Here is a 14,536-nt window from a genome sequence, read left to right as displayed (position 1 = left end):
AGACGACGAAGAATCAATGACGCCAGAAGCCTTGTCACAACAGGCGTCAAGCTAACGCCTCTGTGGTTGCTACATTCACTGAGAGTACCCTTTTTGAAAAGGGGTACCACTATCGATTCACCCCAGTTGTCTGGGACGGTCTCCTTCTCCCAGATGAACCCAAATGGGCTAGACAGGCACTGACTGAGGAATCCACCGCCATCCTTGAAGAGAGCAGATGGAAGTTCGTCAGGACCAGCAGCGCGATGACGCTTGAGTAGAGAAATGCATTCGGACACTTCGGAACTTGTAGAATTTGTGTTCACGTGTCTCCACTGAGCAGTCTTTCTTGTACGCTGGAACGACTGTTCGGGTAAGTCCATATCAGTGGAGGAGCATTTGGCGCGACTTTGTTATGTTGAACTGCAGCACGCATTTTGTATTAGACTGATTACTTGTGGCCAGTCACGAATACCTGAGGTTTGTGACTCAACATCATCGGGTCAGCCCGACGTTGAGGAGGCCATCGGCTCAATTCTATGTTTAGCAGCAAACTTCCATGCCGTTCCCAAACGCAATCCATTTTCGGTGGATGGGTGTGACCTTATTGACGCTGCTACTCCTTTTTACTCCGGAATTCTCGGTATTACGTCAGCCTGTAACGCTAGCGCAAGCTATCACAAAACGCATTTGATGTGGATTTTGGCTCATTTCTTTTCTCGCTGGTTTTAGGTGAATGCTGGGCTGTCGGACAGGGTAACTTGGCACGCTGCTAGTGAACGTTGTAAGGCTGCCGGAGGGGACTTGGCCACCGTTAGTTCGTTGCATGAGCAAGGTTGGTTTGAATTTTCCCGCTTTGTGTGTCTACATACCATACGGCTAATCAATAGGATTCTAGCTTAGTGAATGTCCGATCCAGCGATTCTCCATCCGTAAGCTTTGACCCAGGTCTCACAGCTCACTTTCCGACATTTTTTATCCCTGCGTGTTACTCAGTGTAACTTATCTGTTTTAGAGAAAACAGTGTATTTGTTGCGTGTGCAGAGTTTTTTCACATCCTTATTAGGAGGATTGATTTGAGTGTGCGAGCCTTCAGGACACTTCGGAGAAGCGGATTTCAGTTTTGTTTGCTTCCTGGAGTTTAACATATCAGGATGTCTGCCCATACAAATTTTTCAGACCCTCTGTGTATTCTTTTTGATTCTGAATATTTAGGATAATCGGCGATAAAAGACGCGTGTCAGTTTGTATATATTTGATTGCGCCCTTCTTGGCTTGACTGTCTAGTATTACGGCCGATCACACCGCTTTGTGAAATGCGAGTTGTTTATGCTCCTAGTTCTGTTTCGGCATACCGAAATACCCATTTTTTCGGCATTTAAATAATTTGATTTCATTATAGATGGCTTAACAGCACTTCTTGGTCTACAATCCCTGTCTGCTTGGATTGGTCTTCATCTCCTCGATGGGGTCCATTCCTGGGTGCGGGGAAGCCCGGTCGTGTTCACTAATTGGGGCAAAGGTCAACCAGCTGGTCGTGGTACGGTGAGTTCCTTTAACATGATGTCTCGATTAGAATTCCGAGTCTCTCCTGTGTTCCACTTTGTTTACTCCCGACTTTCAAGGAAACCAGTATTCGGAGGTACATTTGTGACACGTTGTGCAGGTCATTTCGAAGGATCTGTATCTGTTATTCAGTGATATTTACTTATAACGCTTTCTGAAGGTACTATTTTGCTGTGTGAATCCGCTTTTGAGCGGCATGTATGAACGGCAGGACAACCTACTTGCTGGATTTGGTTTTTTTCTTATTCTTCCTCAATATAGACACTGCTACCTCTCATTCCACAGAAAACAAAAATACGGTGCTGTTTGTACTGAATAGAACCAAAACATCTTCCTAGGCTACCGCTTTTGACCAGCTCCGCCGGATGGGGCAGTATACTGCACTGCATATTACCGGTCCTCCCATATCCATTTCATCCATTCCGTCTCATTCGCACTCAAAAACTGATTAGTATTCTCGAACACTGTACAAACAAAAATGACAGATGCGGAAAACACCTATATATTCTTCCTCAGATTGATAATTATTCCGTTCCTATGATAAATGACGTATCTTTGCGCACCTTTGTTCGAAATTTATCGCGCAATACAACCAATCAAACTCTCTGTTTGATTGCCACAACGTTTTCTCGGTCTTTTGGATTCGTTCGTTTGCAGCGATGTACCTTCGTTGATCGGCATTTTACCAGCCTTGGCGAATGGGGTGATGAAGAGTGTGACGTACCCATGGGCTACATATGTCAAGCAGATCCAAGTAAGTTAGCTTGCTCGGTTCGCTACCATTAGAATGCTTTTATCTCCTTATCGTCTTGTATCATGACCGTTGTCATCACCTTCGCAGTGTTAGGGGATTTGTACTGTCTTAAGAGAGACATTGTTTGGAATTACAATCCGCAGCATTTAACAAACGGTTTGAACATCTGAAATTTGGGCTGTAAGTGATTTGTCAGCATCGAGTTCTTGTTACGAGTGTGAATAAATCAGTGTTTAACGCTGTAGTTCCTGGAGGCGAATTTGCTACGTACTCAGAGGTCGTTACGTGAGTTCAGTTATTTCTGATTCATTCCATGAGTATGTCAGCCTGATACTTATGATTCGTCGTCTAACCATGGCCATAGAAGGCGACTTGTGTTGTGTCTAATGCCCTCTCAGCTAAGTTCATTCTTTAAGTTAACTTGTCTCTTCGTTGCTTCCGCTCTCTTCGCTGCTATTACAAGTAGAAGCAGCAACAGATTTCATTTTAACCTTGCGGTTTTGGTTGTTCAAGACAAGCTGTTGCACATGGTTCTCTGTCCTGCGTAAAAAAGCTACCTATTCGAACTATGTTGCGTATGTATGTGCATTATGCATAGTAGTTCTTCAGTATCAGCTCTTATAAGAGGATGAAGTGTTTGATCATTCCTTGAGTCTACCTTCATTTAAAAGGTCTCTTCCAATGAAATTAATGATTATTTTGTCGTGGTTTCATGATCCTTCCCATCCGCATTCGCCGCGTTCAGTTCCCGACAAAGGTACAAGTCTTATTCCCAAGCTTGATGGTTTATTCGTCCGGGGTCGTTGTGCCGACGGCTACTACGAATATCGGAAACAGTGTTTCGGCATCCATTCCATGCTCCAAAGTAGGAGCGCTACTGACTTGCGAGATCCGGTGACTGGTCAGTGTCGGAGGATGGTTCACATCGCTGGGCCCGATTGTTCGACTCACTGGGGTACTGTCACTTGCCCGGTTGTTGGAACGCCGCACACCCACGCAGACGCCGCGTTTCTTCGCGTTTTGCTCAGTCAGTTTGGTGGGTATGCGAAAAATGCTTGGATCGGATTGAAGGTTCGAAGGAACAACGGATCGGTACGTCGTTTTCGGATTTTCAGTGTTGCTCAAAGCCCTGCCTCGTCTGTCAACATAAGGGGCATGGCAATTCAAATGTTTCACATTCTTGGTTGAATTCTCAATCAGTTAGTATTTTTGCACAGACTCTTGTCGTTGTCACAAGACTGGTCATTCTAACTAAGATTACCTGGGCTCACCAGGCACCATTCACCATGTATACATTGAATCTTTTTGAACTGTGCAGTACTAATCCCAGCGAGCGGCGTTTTTTGCAAGGCTACATGAACCTCATGTGTGCTTCTTTGTTCAATGCAGTTAATCAGCAATACCGCATACCTCCACTGCCCCCAGTAGTGGTCGTACAATTGTTTCATTTAAATTGTTTTTCTATTTGTGTGATGCTTTTTACTGTGCAATACTGCTTTTCCATACTTGCACGGCGATAGCTGCAAACATTTTCCGAAGACGAATCACTCTTGGGTGCCTCGACTCTAATAGCCTTCGATCGAGATTCGCTGACCGGAAGTGACCGATGGGATTCGACCGATTCACGTTACCATTGTGTCGTTGCTTCTATCCTGAATACACAACTCAAAGTGGTTGACTGCGAGGAAATTGAATTGCCAGCCATATGTGCCTATTATCTTGGTGAGTTGCCGTGTTGCCACTCTGGTCGCTTACGTTTGTGTACGTTGTTAGCTAAGGCTTTCTTCTCCTTGCCGAAACACATGTACCTTGGATTTCTAGATTGAGAATGATAGTTTTCGCACCCAGATGTATTAAGTCATTTGATACGCTGTTAGAAAATAAAATATAGTACGTTCTGCTTAGGGCGTGAGCTTGGTCGTGTCAATCCAGTTTCCACCGGCCTTACAGTGTCATTGTTTTTATCAGGAATATTAGTGCATTTTATGGCAATTTCCCCATCCTATGCAACTTTCTTAGCATTGCGTGATCTTGTTAAAACTGGAATTCTTTTGGGGTTTCAGTTATTTAAGCGCCAGTCTATTAACCGAGTTTCGCTATCTGTCTAATATCGGTCCAGCAAAAAACAAACTCCACTTTAAGCATGTGTCTACACAACATTGAGGGAGGTTTTTGGTTTTCAAAGAACACCAAGTAACTGGTGGTAAGTCAGGTGGCCGTTGGTCTCTTCCCCAAGTTTGGCTAACAGGTCAGCAGCCACCTGATCGGTCATCAATGAGCGCACCCGGGCTACTAACATTTCGACACACTGCCTGCACCGCAGGCTGCCTCAGCGGCTTGATATTTCTCTGATTCTTGCCAACAGTGCGCCGATTGACGTTGGTCATCTGTGTTGAACTTCTGTCGCAATGGTCTGTCTATGTTGAATGTTTTAACGCACAGCCTACATGATAAGCTGTCTGCTGGAGAATTTCGCGATTAAGGGGAACACTAGTAAGTTAGGTTATCTTGACGCCCCTTGATTTGTTCAGTTAGGTGGGTTATTCCTTTTTTTGATGAGCTCTGTTCAGCCGAGCGAATAGGTGAACAGCCACCTGCGGAATTCGTAGGATCTTCCGACCGATTCTTCAATGGGCGGTAGCCTTTGGACAAGCAATTCACAAATGTTTCCTGTTTGCATTCTAGCTTCCCATCTAGTCCAGTGGTTTCCACTTCATACCGCTGGTTAACTCTGTACGCTTCCGGCGCCTTAATTTATTGTTATATGACGTCCTCCACTTGACCTTATTGGCTGAGCAATGCCTACACCTGAACATTTTTTGCCTCGAGTCGGAAAGCGTGATTTATCGTTTTTAATCGTCAAGTGCTGAGTGCCTGGTGAACTGATTCAGCATAATTGAGTGCACATTTTTCTCTCTCTGAGCTTCGCACAGTTTTCAGTCGCCCTTATAGTTTTGTAGCGAACTGTACGTACGGACGAGGTGTGTGGTATCGTTCCTGATCAATGTATCGTATGTACCTACGTTTGTTGTACTTTATCTGTTGCTTGTTCTTTCCAAAACAAAGTGTACTTTTTTCCAAACCATGAGACGACATGAACAACATTGACCCCCATTTCTGAAAGGGAACTATTAGTGTAACTGTCAAATGTTTCGCATCATTCAAGTCGGCAAATCAAATTTGCCCGCCGTGAGTTGTATTAAGGAGCTTTGAGAAGGATTCCTAGAGCTACTCGTTGGAGTATGTGCACACAAGATTCTCTCTGTAATATCAAGATAATCCAAAGAAAAGTCATAAAAGTCCATATGGATGAGTTCACGGGTTTGATAGACGCTTCCATTTGGAAGTTAATTTTGGCCTGAAGTGACTGTCTCGTTCTTGTGTCGGTTTTCACCTAAGAATGAACGCTCCTTCGAACTTTATTAGTTCTGTACACTTCAGGGGATCTGCTGCATTTGCACATCCCTGATGTTTCTTTTCGCTGCCGTTTTGCTTACGTATGTGGCGGACATGTCCGTTACCTACAGGTGATGAGGACAGATGTTTAAAATAACCACCGACCCGATCGGCCCCGGTCAGTGTAGAATAGTTCCATTTGACTAGACACACACATCCGGTCCTCACATCAGTAGCTGCAACTTTATGTTTTCCGACGTGCCAGCTGTGTATCGCTGTTAGCAACACAAACTAAGCTATATGGCGTTTCAAGGGTTTCCTGTCTATTCAGTCCGGAGTTCACGACCTTGTTGGCTACTCGGGCGGATGTCACAAGTTCTACTCTCAGTGTCGTTAAGTGACTAATCAGCGTGGACACCCCACGCGTTGTCAGCTATGTATACTGGTAGAAGTGCGGCCCAGGTTACTGATCTTTGTTATGGTTTTATGTACTTAGCTATGTGATGTGTGATAGTATTCGCTAGAAGCCTTAATTTTGTTCGATATGTTTATTCATCATCCGACTGTTGCTTCATAGCTTCATTGTGTAGGCATGTCTGTGTTGCTCAGTTATTTCAGTCACCAACGCTATCATTTGAAAGGAAGCTCAAAACTGTAACACCCACGGTGCACCAGTCAAGTAAATAAGATATTTCACACCTAAACGGTGCATCTGACAGAAGCGGTTGGGCCTTTGGTAGATTATTTGTGAACGAACTGTTGACCTGCAAAAATCTTTCGTCGTGTACGAGTTAACAAAGTCGGCTTAAGTTCCGCCGAATTCATCGATGTGGTCCCACACTAGGAACACTAGAAGGACATCATAAACGAGAGATTCAATTGAGTCTCCCGTGAAAACCAAATTCATTTGCAAATGAGTGTGTTTCTTGAAAACAGTGCAATTTGGGTTCAAGTAGATCATAAGGTTGACGGAAACTCGGGGACTGCGCCTACCTGATGAGCCCCAAGAAGGGCGAAACCGGTCGTGGGCTGTCGAAGAGTTTCCAGCAACCTTTTGAGTAGTTTCCTTTAGAAATAAACAATGTTGTTTCACTGTCGTCGACTCCTGATCACTCGTGAGGCATTGAATGCATAGTATTAAGCGGGATTCTGGTTTAGTACCTACCAGTGCCAGAACAACGAGATATTTATGAACATCCTGCAAGTCTAGCAGTCCTAAATTTCCAAACCCCACTTTTCACTTTGTTGGTCGAGTGTTCGAAAATTGGCCACCCTGGTATTACTTGTTCATTTCCAATGAAGCCGGCTATAGAGGACATTTGCTTTGGTTCATGAATCCCCTCAGTGGCTAAACGGAATTCATCAGCTTTCGCCCCAGCACGTTAAGTCACATCCTTGCGTCATTCTCAGTTACCATAGTACGATGTTTTCAGTTGTCGCGGACTTCTTGTACGTTCTCTACAACTTATTTCTCATTGACTGCAACTGTACCGAATTCGAATGTGCGGTGGGTGTCACTCTGACCGCCTAAACCGTTCGATGTTAGTTCCGGATATGATCCTTGGCCTTTCATTTTGGTGTAAGCCTTCTGAGAGTGTTGCCACCATTTACCTGTTACTTAGCTATACCCTCATCCTATTTTCCTGTACCGCAGCCATCTCAGTTCCAAATTTCTGTGCACTTCTTGGTCATGCGTGCTAGGTATAGTGGGCAGTTCCTGGTGTACGTTCGACATAAGTAGGAAGCAAGGACCAGGAAACTATAACCATCTGCACTCTGCAAATGTGTGCGTGTTTTATGGTGTTCCTGATATGTACAAAGCAGTAAATTTTGGTTTCTATCGATTTGTCTTATCCACTTCCACTATAGTTCTGTTTGGCTTACTAGCTTGCACTTTTTAACCTAAGACCAGATTGCAAGCAAGATGGGGCCACATCGTTTGTTTTGTGCTACTGAAACCGCTGGAACTGGATGGATAGTATGACAGACTATACACGAGGGAATTCGCTTTCTTACGGATCCCAAAAAGATCACATGACATTTTCGGATCCGGACCCGGCGGATGACATCGTTTGGATATCACTTAGACACCCGTATGTGATTCACCGTGAATGTTCAATGGCTTGCTATTGCAGTAGTGGATTATCAAAGTCCATTCATCAAAACATCGGACATAGTTGAGACTCCGTCATTCTGTGACAAGGGGATGAAAACTCGGTTGTTTCACAGCTACAAGCATATAAATCCAAGGTGTGCCAGAGCTGCTGCAATAGAAACACAAACCGTCATTTGAACGTAACATTAGGTTTCTGTTTGTTAGTTTTGCCGCGTGATTCAAGAATCAATATTCAGCATTCAGGCCAGCTATTCTTAATTCGAGGTGTTGTTTAGTCTCGTAAATTTATGGTAATTTGTGCCGAATTTTTGAAGTTGATTTTCCTTAGTAAATTTGCGCTAATATTCTGAAGATGGCTTAGCTTTCGACAGATTGATTTGTGAGTCTGGATTCTTCGACGTACAGTTAGAAAGAAGAATTTAGAACCACTCACTGTGAATTTTGTAGCGCAAGCGGTAAGCAACTCTTGCCACTTCACCTCCGTTATTTCTACGCAGCCTATTATGCAGCTGAGACAGTTTCGATGAATGTTTGAGAAGAGCGTTTTGATGAGTTAGGGAAGCGGAGACTGTGTTGTCGAAGTTATTTTGAACTTAAAATCCACCTTTCTGGGCCATCGAACGTCGCGAGTTCCATGAAATGCCAGCCGATGAAAATGGAAGATTTCAAAGTTGGTTTTGAGATTACGTCGACCACGAGTCCTCGAGTGGCGTAATTCATGTGGAAAGTTGTCTGTTCCGTTTAGGTACTTTACACGGACATTGACAAGGCATTTGGTTCGTTGCAATCGACATTTTGAACTTACCTGCAGTTGTACTTGACTCGTAATAATAAGCTTATCCTGTGGATTATCCGCCAACTGAATCAACCTTTCCTATCATCCCTACTTGTATCTTGTGTTGTGCCAAACCATTTTGTCATTTTCATTTATCGTCTCAGACTAAAATTCGTTGAACTAGAACAAATCTGTTTGTTCTAGAGAAACAGATTGGGAGAACTGGACCCAATGCTAATTTAAATTAGCATTTTGGTGTTCTATGCGTCCAAACATTAACATCCAACCATCATCAACCTGTTCTTGCCAGAAACGGCAGAGCATGCATTACATGTTCAACTGAATGGATAGACGATAGCGATTACTGTACACCAAAAGCTGAGTGATTAATTCGTCAGCGTCTGACCTTAAGCCACTTCTGATAACTAGTCAGTTGTACTTAGTAGCAAGTTAACGCGTATTGTGTACTTTGTCGTGTCGGACTGGGTTTGAGGGGTTCAATAAAACTGCGTCGCGTTTTCTTCTCAACACGTTGAAATGCTTTGTTCTGTAAAACCATCAGAGCCTCAAACGTATTGCGTTTTCCCACGCTCTCTCTTCACTTGTTTAGTTAGATGAACCGCTGGTACTGAGCGTTAGGTGGCGAACAGTGCATTCACGCTGCTGCTCTGTATTTCTGACCTGAACTTTCTCTTGATGTTTAGGTTGACAGCTATCAGGCGCACTAATCTTACTCAACAAATGTTTTTGTGCAAAGTTCCGACAGCTAATTCACTAACACACCCCTCAGAAATTCCATATTTTTGAAAGCATTAGGTAGTGATGTTCGATATGGTTGCCATAGTTTTTCTGGGTCAAATCCCAAGACCGGGTGAATGCAGTATCGCTTGTACGACTCACCTATGACCGCAATCTGCTATCTACCAGGAGGGCATTTTTGGATAGTTTCATGTAGCTTTGTTGACTGTAAGTGGGTCGCATGTCCTAAGCTTTGTTTTCTCAGCCTGTTGGACAGTATTTCTACTCGTTACTTTGCAGCTGGACTTCATTTGTCATGGTTGTGTATTTGGTTAACGAAAACAAACAAGTTTACACTATTTACATAATTCAATTACCAGTTGACTCTTTTCTCGTATTAGGTATTCTGTCCTAATCGGAATCGAAGGGCTTTGTCTCTTCACACAAGATAACTTTCTAGGTAGGAGTTACTTGGCCACTGCATGTTCACGAGTTTTGACTGTGGCCTGTTGGCGTGAAAGGACGTGGCGATCACAAGCATGTAGGTCTGTACGTTGATAGGAGAAGAATGACCACTGGAAATGTGTCTCGTATTATTTCTGTTATCTGCTCACGTTAGTAATCGGTGAATCATGCTACCACAATGCCGTATATCTATGGCGATGATCTTGTCAACCAACACTTGGCCACACTTATTCAATATACCCAGCATGTCTTTACTGACGTACATGTGTGATTGAAGAACAATTGTTACGCTCTCCGTAAGAGTCCTCACGCAGATGATAATCAGAACACTTCCTGGTGGCTCACCTCTGTCTATTACACAACTGATGTTCTGCGGTCATAATGGAACTGACTCTACCTTAAAGTGATATTATTTCCCCTTAAACATATCTCGCAAAATAAAGGCCACTCGAAAGGTTTTGGCTTTTTAGGGCTGCCAGGAAGCTGCCTGCTAGTTGTGATTTCTCTCTGTATGAAGCTGGCTCAAATGAAGCCGAAAACTGGTCAAACAAGTTTATTGGTGGTGTGCTTACCTCGCTGGTCGAGCGCGAATTAGTTTCACCAAATCTTTCATCCATTTTTGTTGGCTTCTCCCAGATGACCATGCCTTGCATAGTAAAAATCGGGCTATTGATGCCGATAAATGTCCTCCGGGATGGAGCCCGTTTGGCGGAAAGTGTTATGCAGTGATGCCCCCTAGCGATCGTAAGAACTGGTCCGCTGCGGAGAAGACCTGCAATTCTCTTACTACTCATTTCTCCTCGCCGCTTGACGTCACCCTTGAAGGCCACTTGGTTTCCATTCATTCTCTAGAGGAGCAGCATCATCTAACGGAACTGGCGCCAAATACATCGCTCTGGCTGGGCCTAAACATCTTTTGTGAGTTATCTCACCGATTGATTTTTGAAATGCCTTTCTTCTTTTTCTTACTTCTGTAGTGTCCGCTTGCTGGAGTGTACCTTCGGAGCCTATTGATAACACTTCAATGGGACCGTCAATAACTTGCTTGCTTATTCATGCCAAGCGAATCATAATCCATCATGCTGGATAGACGTTGAAACTGCTCTTTACAGTTTTATGAAGACCCTATGCGTCTATGACTTATTAATCAAGTGTCCCGGCTAGGTTGAGAAACATCCGCTGCAATGTGTTTATCTATGATACATTGCAGGAGAAGGAAGCACAGGATTGGCTGTGTTTTGGAAGGGAAATTCCACTACTAGTGTGATCTTGTTACAGAGTAGTTGGTTGCACGGTGGTTTGAATGGTGCTATTTTTTCCTTGGGAAACGATGGTTTGTCTTCGTATGACCTCCCCACTAAGTTTCAGGGTAGATGGAGTATCGTCATCAACAATATGAGTGAAAATTCGCCTCTAAACAGCAATCGTATGGTTTCAGGAAATAAATTCTGTTTCTTGGGTAGCCACCAACCAATCTTTGTTATTCGCCCGCCTGAGGAACATGGCTACCTTTTTTATCACAGTGTCCTTCGTTCGTGACCCTCTCCCCCTAAAAGAAGCCTAATGAGATTTGGGTCACTTGCTTAACTTGTTTCACGGTTAGTCTTGAAGGGACGCTGAAAGTGTCTTTCTTCGTTGTCATCCATGTTGCTTCCAAACTCTAAGGGACGAGTGGACTGAAGAAGAGGACTGCATGATAACGGGGGGTCTTCATAGGTTCGATTAATTAAAAGCATAGAAATGGACTACGCAAGTGAGCGACTTGGTAAGTGAATTTCAAGGATCATGTATGCTTTGATAGTGGTTGGATAAAGATTTGCAAGTCGTTGCAGTGAGGGTACTGAGGTGCACAAATTTTCACTGAAGTAAGTCCAGAAGTGAAAATTGGGTGCAGCATATCCCACACCAAAACGCGGTAACTATTCATTATGAACGTGTCTGAGATTAGAGGTGAATCAGTACGAACGACAAATTCCCGGAACGGAGAGGGAGTAAAACTTTCCCGGAGCCCCGTATCGTATCTAGTTCTGTGTTGCTACACTGGAAAGTTATATCTTCTCCCTAACTTATTCTCCCTAACTTGTACAGCCATAATAATAATAAAAGAATAAAGGTGGACACGGAGGGGTTTTGGTGCTACTGTTACTACAACCATTCCGAGATTCACACACCTTCGAACACTCATTCATTCAATTTGGATAAAACTGACAACAACGCCACTGACATCGGTCGGCCGCCATATCCTGCAGCGTCTTCAACCAAGCTCAATGGGGATCACGCGTTCCCCTTCCTCAGGCGATTAGCACCAACAGCACCCAAACGTTTCGTGATCTCCTTCATACCCCTCTGCCAGGTCGAGGTTTGGCCACCTCTCTGCTTCCGTCACTCTAATTTGGGTATGGAAAACAACACTCTCTTCGGCAAATGATGGCTAGGCGTACGCAACACATGTTCCAACCAACGTAGCTTCTGGTGCTGGACATTCTTTAGTGGGAGTACTCGTTGCGCAACCGAAAACTTGCTTCCTAATTGTCTCGCTACGGATTCGCTGACACCAACCCACACGAGGTATGATTCTGAGACAACGATAGTCGAACACCTGAAGATGCCTCAGTTCTCCTGCTCCAACAGACCACAGCCATACAACAATATATCAGCAGCAACATCAACAGCAATATATGAGGGGGTTTCTGACACTGACACTGTCCCAAATCAAATCAGTATCCTCAACGCGATCCCATGGCGCGATAGCTTCGAGCGACGTCTACTCATTTGAGCCGTCTCATCAGTTGCCTCCTGCTGTGTTCACACTCAATACTTTTTATCTTATTTCGATTCACTTGTCGAATCTTCTGTAAACTTGTTTAAGATGCAACCCTTATAGGGGTGCATATAACCTTTTGCAATTCGACTTGAATTTTTATTGGAACAAATGTAACCCATCGTCACCAATTGCACTGACTCCTCTCCAAAAATAAATAACAAAAGCTAATAGTCCACAAAGCATTCGATTTCACGGATCCGCTCCAAATTGGTCGTTGAGAGAATGACTGACGTCATTCTCTAGTATCGGTTGACGCCTAAAACCATCGTTGGCATGGTCTTGTGATTATCACTGAGATTACTCCTGACTGATGTGTTCGCACTTGTTACATTCATACCTGGAACGTGCGATGCTTGTTCAATGGCATCTTTCACAAACAAGTAGTTGGTGAAACGCCAATGGGAATCTTCTCTCGTGAGTAGTTGCAGAATTATCCATAGGTCATATTGAAAACTAGCTGACTAGAAATCCAAGCAGTTGTTGTGTTCATGGGTACGGTATGTTTGCTAAACGTTCAGGGTACGAACAAGTATGAGGTATTCACCGCTTACTTAACACTCTTCATAAGGACTTACAGCTTACTATCAGAACTGAAGAAACAAACAAAATAGTACGTTATCCAGAGGCGTACAATATGCCAGTGTCAGCTCTTCATAGGTCTCACACTTGTGTGACGTACGCGCACTAGTGAAAACCAGGTTCTACAGACTCCGAAAAAAGACAAGATAGTGCATGAAATCTCCCTACTAATGGACGTTTTATCTGAAAACAACTGTTTGTTGGCGTATTTCTTGAGTCGCCCGAAACCAGAAGCAAGCGTGCTACCTTTAGCCGTCCCACGAAAACCCGTTTATCTCAGCCTTACGTCGAAATGTGACGAAGTTTGACCTCTTTTCGAATGTTGATTGAATGCAGCACTCAACAGGTTATATAACTCCCGGTATTTGTGTCGTGACCCTTATCGTCAAACCAAATGCCACCTGCCAACTTATCAACCGTGGATGCAGATACACAAGCAGTGGAAGGAGACTTCTTGGTACACAGATAAGTCAACACATACCTGAATGTCTCCGAGTATCCACGAAAAGAACCCTTAGAGATATTGCCTGGAGCTCAATGTAGCTCAATGATTATGAGATTGACTTACCGACTAGAGGGTCCATGGTTCGAATACAGCCGCGGCATTCTGACTGGTGCTGTCTAAACTTGGGCAGCCTAACAATATCTTGGCCCTAGTGCTTTCATCGGGTATCGCGACAGCTAGGCGCCGAATGGGAGTTGCAGCTAAACGATTATTCATTTGTTGATTATATTTTCTTATTGCCTGATGGGTCATCATCATCATCGACAACATGACATCAGTGTTCAACACTGATGCTTCACTGCCGTACAACCATGATTTATTTGAAAGCCTTACTGGAAAGAAAAGAGTAAAGGTGGACGGGGAAGGGACTTAGTGCTAGCTTACCACATACACCTCCAGACATTCACTCAGGCAATCTGGATAGAAGCTGACAACAAGAACGCCACTGACATCGGTTGGCAGCCATATCCTGTAGTGTCTCCAACCAGGCACAGTGAGGATCACGCGGTCCCCACCCTGGAAGGCGAGTAGCACCGACAGCACCCAAACGTTTCGTGATCTCACTCATACTCCTCTGCTAGGTCAAGGGTTGGCCACCTCTCTGTTTACGCCACTCTGAGTTGGGCATGGAAAACAGAATTCTCTTCAGCAAACGACGTTTCGGCATACGTAACACATGTCCCAACCAACGCAGCTTCTGGTGCTGAACACATTCTTCAATGGAAGTATCCGTTACACAACCGAAAACACGCTTTCTAACTGCCTCGTTACGGATTCGCCGACACCAATTCACACGAGCTATGGTTCTGAGACAACGATTGTCGAACACCTGAAGACGT

The 14,536-nt window shown here is 44.1% G+C and overlaps 2 protein-coding genes across 2 annotated transcripts in view; one reads left to right on the top strand and one right to left on the bottom strand.

Annotated features, from left to right (window-relative positions):
* T265_06821 (hypothetical protein) overlaps positions 1-362 on the bottom strand; it is a gene marked incomplete at both ends in the record, with an annotated part of 25,314 nt that extends 24,952 nt beyond the window's left edge. Inside the window, one exon of the mRNA XM_009172195.1 lies at positions 122-362. Coding sequence (XP_009170459.1) covers positions 122-362 — 241 coding nt within the window. The remainder of the gene's footprint in view (positions 1-121) is intronic.
* The window catches only part of T265_14147 (hypothetical protein), a gene marked incomplete at both ends in the record, with an annotated part of 96,340 nt that overhangs the window by 39,103 nt on the left and 42,701 nt on the right, over positions 1-14,536 (top strand). Inside the window, 6 exons of the mRNA XM_009172216.1 lie at positions 712-814; positions 1,382-1,524; positions 2,203-2,299; positions 3,045-3,391; positions 3,820-4,021; positions 10,426-10,707. Coding sequence (XP_009170480.1) covers positions 712-814; positions 1,382-1,524; positions 2,203-2,299; positions 3,045-3,391; positions 3,820-4,021; positions 10,426-10,707 — 1,174 coding nt within the window. The remainder of the gene's footprint in view (positions 1-711; positions 815-1,381; positions 1,525-2,202; positions 2,300-3,044; positions 3,392-3,819; positions 4,022-10,425; positions 10,708-14,536) is intronic.

This window comes from Opisthorchis viverrini (genome assembly GCF_000715545.1).
Source record: "Opisthorchis viverrini unplaced genomic scaffold opera_v5_149, whole genome shotgun sequence".
In the NCBI taxonomy this organism is placed as follows: Eukaryota; Metazoa; Platyhelminthes; class Trematoda; order Opisthorchiida; family Opisthorchiidae; genus Opisthorchis; species Opisthorchis viverrini.
Note: the sequence above shows the minus strand (reverse complement) of the source record. Positions and strands in the feature narration are given on the sequence as shown.